The sequence below is a fragment of the Diceros bicornis genome, chromosome 7 (genome assembly GCF_020826845.1).
Source record: "Diceros bicornis minor isolate mBicDic1 chromosome 7, mDicBic1.mat.cur, whole genome shotgun sequence".
NCBI lineage: Eukaryota > Metazoa > Chordata > Mammalia > Perissodactyla > Rhinocerotidae > Diceros > Diceros bicornis.
Window position 1 is genome coordinate 61,878,030 of NC_080746.1, and position 5,783 is coordinate 61,883,812.

Consider the following 5,783-nt stretch of genomic DNA (forward strand, 5'->3'; position numbering starts at 1 on the left):
TCTTCAACATCTCTAAAACCTGGCTTCTTTAAGGGTTATCTGCTCTGATATATAAAATCATGCCAAGGATAGATTCTGGAACACATGAGGCAAAGAAGATCCGTAGGAACAAATCAGGTAATGGGTATAGACTCAGAAATGAATTATGCATTTCCACTTCTTGCTCTCCTCATATCTGAACTTTCAACCTCTCTGGCCCCCATTCCAACCCTGTGATTTCCTGCATAGTCTTTTTCCTGAGAAGTCTTGATAAGCTCCAATGATACAATCTTAAGAAAAAGTTTGACAAGGGTAGCTCTGTAAACATTAGAGGTACGAACACTTTCTGAAGAGAAGTCTCTATCTGATCATCATCAAGCCTAATAAGCCAAGTCAAAATTAATCTTGGATGGAGCATGGGCTGTGTATGGCCTTAGATCAGGGACAGTGATTTACATAGCTGTATATCTTCAGCACCTGGAAAAGTACACAGTGTGCAATAAGCGTTCAATACCTGCTGAATTGAAAACAGGCTAGAATCTTTCTTTTTATATCCCTTGTAACAACCCTCAAAGCATTTCCAGCTGCTGGGTGTACACAGCTAGGTATTCAGAGTCAATCAACCACTGACTAGGTTTTATCACTTAATCTTTGTGCTTTGATGATTTGAGAATCTGCTCAAAATCAGGCTGTAAGATGGTCAGAAAATCAATTTGTATTTGTAGGAAAACCAGTCATTCAGTGACTGAAAAAGAACACACACTATGTGCTAGGCATTGTGTCAAGATTTAAGTATTGAGAATGGAGCCCTGGGAAGCCCTGCAGATAGAAGAAACAGAAGAATGGATTACAAATTTGAACTATCCAGAATGGAATGGTAAGAGACAAAGGTTAGGAGATTAAAAAAAAAAAAGAAGAAGAAGCAAGGGACTAAGTATTGGAGATAGAGGATAAAGTGTCAGGAAAATTGAAGGAAAGGAACTCAAGGGAAGGTGAGAGAAACTATGACAGGTAAAAGTCTGAGCAGGATCTCAGGGTATGTGCGTGGAGGCCACCCTTATGTGGCAGACTGGAAACTGGGAATTAGTTTCTTTCTTTTTTTTTTTTTTTTTGTGAGGAAGATCAGCCCTGAGCTAACATCCATGCCAGTCCTCCTCTTTTTGCTGAGGAAGACTGGCCCTGAGCTAACATCCGTGCCCATCTTCCTCCACTTCCTGTGGGATGCCACTACAGCATGGCCTGACAAGTGGTGCATCGAGCGTGCCTGGGATCCGAACCCGGGCTGCCAGCAATGGAGCGTCCGCACTTAACCGCTACGCCAGGTGGCTGGCCCTGGGAATTGGCTTCTTATCAATGAAAACCCAAGTTCACTTTAGGACAGAGACTCTGGTAGATGATAGGTGGCTGCAGGGATGAGGCAAGGGTCTAGGATCTTTAACCCCTTCAGAACTCACAGATAATGTCTTGTACCACAAAAATAGCTCTGAGTAAATAAAGTAAAAACAGTTTTTCAGTATGAAAACAGAAAAGTAAGGCAGCAAGCTTGGTTGTACTCCTAAACACTACAAAGATTTCTTCCTAACTCCTGGAATCTTCCTAATCCACGGTGCATAAATAAGACTCTGTCATTTGCTTAATGTGTCACCTTGGACATGTAACCAATATGACTCTATAAAGTGGGACAAATAGGCTATTGTGAGGATTTTACAAAAGAATGAGGCACATGTAATGTTCTAGTATCCTGATACGTAATAAAAACTCAACAATTATTTGTTCTTACATATACCTTTCCACTCTATCTTCCCGGTCTGGTGCCCCCACTCCCACTTCTTCAACCCTGCATAAGTTGAGTATTTTCTGAGCCTTTCACTTACAGGCAGCAGTCAGCTGTTCCTTCTCTTCTCAATGCTGTGAAGACCGAGTTCCTTTTCCCTCAACCTACCCTTGTCCCAGGGTTCCAGGCTTGATGTTATCTTTAGCTACTGTCAGAAGTCGCCACACTCACTCACCACTCTCCTTCCCTCCTTTTGCTTTCCATTCATTTTTTATCCATTGCTCAGATGAACTCTAGTATAATACTTTGTTACAGTCAAATCCAGGCTCATCAAAACCCCATCATCTTATATCTGTTCCCCAGGCTTCTTAAGAAAATTAGAAACATATCAGGGTGAATGAATGATCCTGGTGTATACCCACTAGATAGAGACTGAGGAGGCTCTTCTCAGTAATAGTAAGATGACTTCAAAAGCGAAGAGTAATTTACTCTTTGCAAAAGAATTTTCCATTGGCAATTCCATTCCATTCTCACACCTTGTATCAAGAACACGACTGGGAAAGGTAGAAATTACTAGTTGAATTTACCATTCAAAGATACTGAAACCAAAGCCCAAGATTAAGTGACTTTACTCTATCACCATTGTTACAAAGTAACAAAGTTGGAACTTCAACCAAATTCTTCTGAAGGTGAAAGCCCAGTAATCTTGCAAAAGTATTTTCATGGGCAAAAAGGGGTGCTTGGAGCCATACATTCAATTCACAACAAGATGTTCTTTTCAAAGCATATGAAATGCACAGTCCATACCAACTATCATAGAAGGCGGCCCCATTTTTCTCTGGCTGATGCCGCCAATGTATGCTTTTTTACTCTCACAGATTGCCTGCCTGTAGCAGATGATACCTTAAAATTCACAGAAACTCCTCACTTTTGTTAAAACTCATCTGACTCCACAGATTTTAAAAAATATTCTTCTTGAACTTGCCTAAATAACTAATTTCTGTCTTTGTATCTCCAAATAGGTGATATGCCAACAGTAATTTGGCTGTTAAAAAATAGTGCTCTCAAATGTTTATTATAAAATCCACACTTTATTGCTCATTTTTGTATCTATATTATGAAATTTTGAATGCTTTACGACATAGCACATCAATAACCAAGCTGTTACGATGCCAGGCAACATAGATTTGAGGTCTATCTGTTTTGGAGATAAACACATACAATTAACTCATATCATTTTTGTAGCCTCCCAAAAGTCTTCAGAGCTTAGTCAACTGGCTTTTCCCTCCAGATGTATTGAGTATTAGGCATTCCCTCAAATCAACTAAGTCTATTTTATTTTATTTATTTGCTTACTTATTTATTATTTGTTTGGCCATAGAATGTTCGTACTTGCTCCTCCAACACTGCTTAGAACCAATTTTTTACTGATCCTCTAGGATTCATACTTTCCGTGAAACCTTTATATCCATCCTCAATACCATCAGTCAAGAAAAGGAGCACCGTGAAAAACATCCTGTAAGTTCGAATACTATTAGGACACTATTTAAATATAGTGATTTCTTCTTTCATTTTGTCTTTATTTTCTTGGTTATATAATTTATAAGGACATCAACCAGGTCTATTTTATACAAATTGCTGTGTCCCCAGTATATTGTCTTATAACCTTATATATAGTCAACCCTGAAAAATATGTAGAGTTGTTCCTTATACGTTCTATTCTTCCATACCTAGGAAGGTCCAAGGGATGACTAAATTACCGTCCTTGCTATCACTGGAAGTCAAGACCGATAAACAGCGTTATGAACAGGTAGCATACTCAAGGGCAATATCAGGATAACTATAGTTTATATTGCATTGCCCAAAGGGAGTATTTTTCTCTTTGCAAAGCCTGCAATGTGGCTCAACACCACTGCTTCCTCATTTCTACTTACTGGCTTCCCAGACATGGAGGAGGCACATCACTGGATCTCTATCCCATTGTTGGTGGTTTACTTCTCCATTCTTCTTGGGAATGGCACCCTTCTCTTTCTCATCAGAGATGATCATAACCTCCATGAGCCCATGTACTATTTCTTAGCTATGTTGGCAGCCACAGACCTTGGAGTGACATTGACCACGATGCCCACAGTTTTGGGCACCCTGTGGTTGAATCACAGAGAGATTGGCCGTGGGGCCTGTTTCTCTCAGGCCTACTTTATCCATACTCTTTCCATTGTGGAGTCTGGTGTTTTGCTTGCCATGGCCTACGACCGTTTCATTGCCATCTGCAACCCCTTGAGATATACTTCCATCCTTACCAACACCAGGGTAATGAAGATTGGGATGGGGGTATTGACAAGAGCTGGTCTGTCAATTATGCCATTAATTATTCGCCTTCACTGGTTTCCCTATTGTGGATCCCATGTACTCTCCCATGCTTTCTGTCTACACCAAGATGTCATCAAGTTAGCCTGTGCTGACATCACCTTCAATCGTCTTTATCCAGTTGTGGTTGTATTTGCAATGGTCTTGTTGGATTGTCTCATCATCTTTTTCTCCTACATTTTGATCCTCAAGACTGCCATGGGCATTGCTTCTGGAGGAGAAAGGGCCAAAGCCCTCAATACCTGTATCTCCCACATCTGCTGCATCCTGGTCTTCTATGTCACTGTAGTTGGTCTGACGTTTATCCATAGGTTTGGAAAACATGCTCCTCTTGTGGTCCACATCACAATGAGCTACATCTACTTCCTTTTCCCCCCTTTTATGAACCCTGTCATCTATAGCATTAAAACCAAGCAGATCCAGAGTGGTATAATTCGCTTATTTTCTCTGCCTCATTCTAGAGCATAACTTGACTCACTGCTCTCCAAGGAATAACTCAGGAAACCTGGACAAGTTGAGAGCTTTGCTGGTAGGAGCAACTAGGCAAAGACATGTCAGTGGAAACCAACCCCTCTGCTATATAGAACATCATCTCACCATGCCCATTTATTGCTGAGTTGTATATGACACACATATGTACAGCATTAAGCATATATCTCAAATGTCCACGTTATTGACTGTTTTCCCAGGTAACTCACCCTCTTTGGTTAGCCTATGACACCTGGTGTATGATTATTGGACCTTCGATATGCATCACCAATGTTCGAGTCAAAGCCATTGTTTTTCCATATATTCTGCACGTATTGGCTCTTCTTTACCTAGAAATGATACTCTTGAACTCAGACATTCCTCTAGTCTTTTTGTTTATATGGAGCTAGTTACTATTTCTAGAAAATTGCACTAAGTAAGGCAATGAGCCTTACCCTGTCCTCAGCTGAATATGGCAACTCTAGGGTAAGTATATCTAAGTGTGTTAAATTTCTGAAAAACATCTATTAAATGATTTCATCATTGTTATTAATATATATGTAAATATATATAAATAATATAATGCAGAGATATAATTATATAATAATAAACAGTGATATAATTCCTAATCCAGATGACTGTTGTCTTAATGAGTTAGTTCTAGATACTGCTAAACAGGGATATATATTTTCAGATAGTAAAGTGGTATTAAGTTCCAGTTTGGAAGTACATCATACATCAGGCTAGATAGGTGTTCCTAGAAGGTGTAAAATACCAGACTTGAGAAAGAGTGGGTCATATGTGTGAGTGGGGAGGAAGGGAGAGGATGGAGGTAATGTTATGATTAAAGAAAAAATGATCTCTTCTGACTCCGAATAATTATCAAAGTTGGTTTTGTTCCTAGTTTAGGGATGGGGAGAAGGTGTTCATAATCCTATGGCCAGCTGGAGAGTCATGGTCATGACTCAAATGATAGATTTTATTTATTTTATTACCTTATTTTATTTTATTCTTTTGTGAGGAAGACCAGCCCTGAGCTAACATCCAATGCCAATCCTCCTCTTTTTTGCTAAGTAAGATTGGCCCTGGGCTAACATCCGTGCCCTTCTTCCTCTACTGTATATGGGACACCGCCACAGCATGACTTGACAAGCGGTGCATCGGTGCGCACTCGGGATCCGAACTGGCGATCCCT

At 40.0% G+C, this 5,783-nt stretch overlaps 1 protein-coding gene across 1 annotated transcript; it reads left to right on the forward strand.

Moving 5' to 3' along the window:
* The first annotated feature begins 3,649 nt into the window (after positions 1-3,649).
* On the forward strand, positions 3,650-4,588 carry LOC131408034 (olfactory receptor 51B6). The gene has a single exon (XM_058544603.1). It carries the CDS (start codon positions 3,650-3,652, stop codon positions 4,586-4,588), a length of 939 nt encoding a protein of 312 aa, XP_058400586.1.
* The last annotated feature ends 1,195 nt before the right edge of the window (positions 4,589-5,783 follow it).

Excerpts from the sequence above, each read along its gene's own strand:
- LOC131408034 (XM_058544603.1), top strand. The coding sequence starts at position 3,650 with ATGTGGCTCAACACCACTGCTTCCTCATTTCTACTTACTGGCTTCCCA.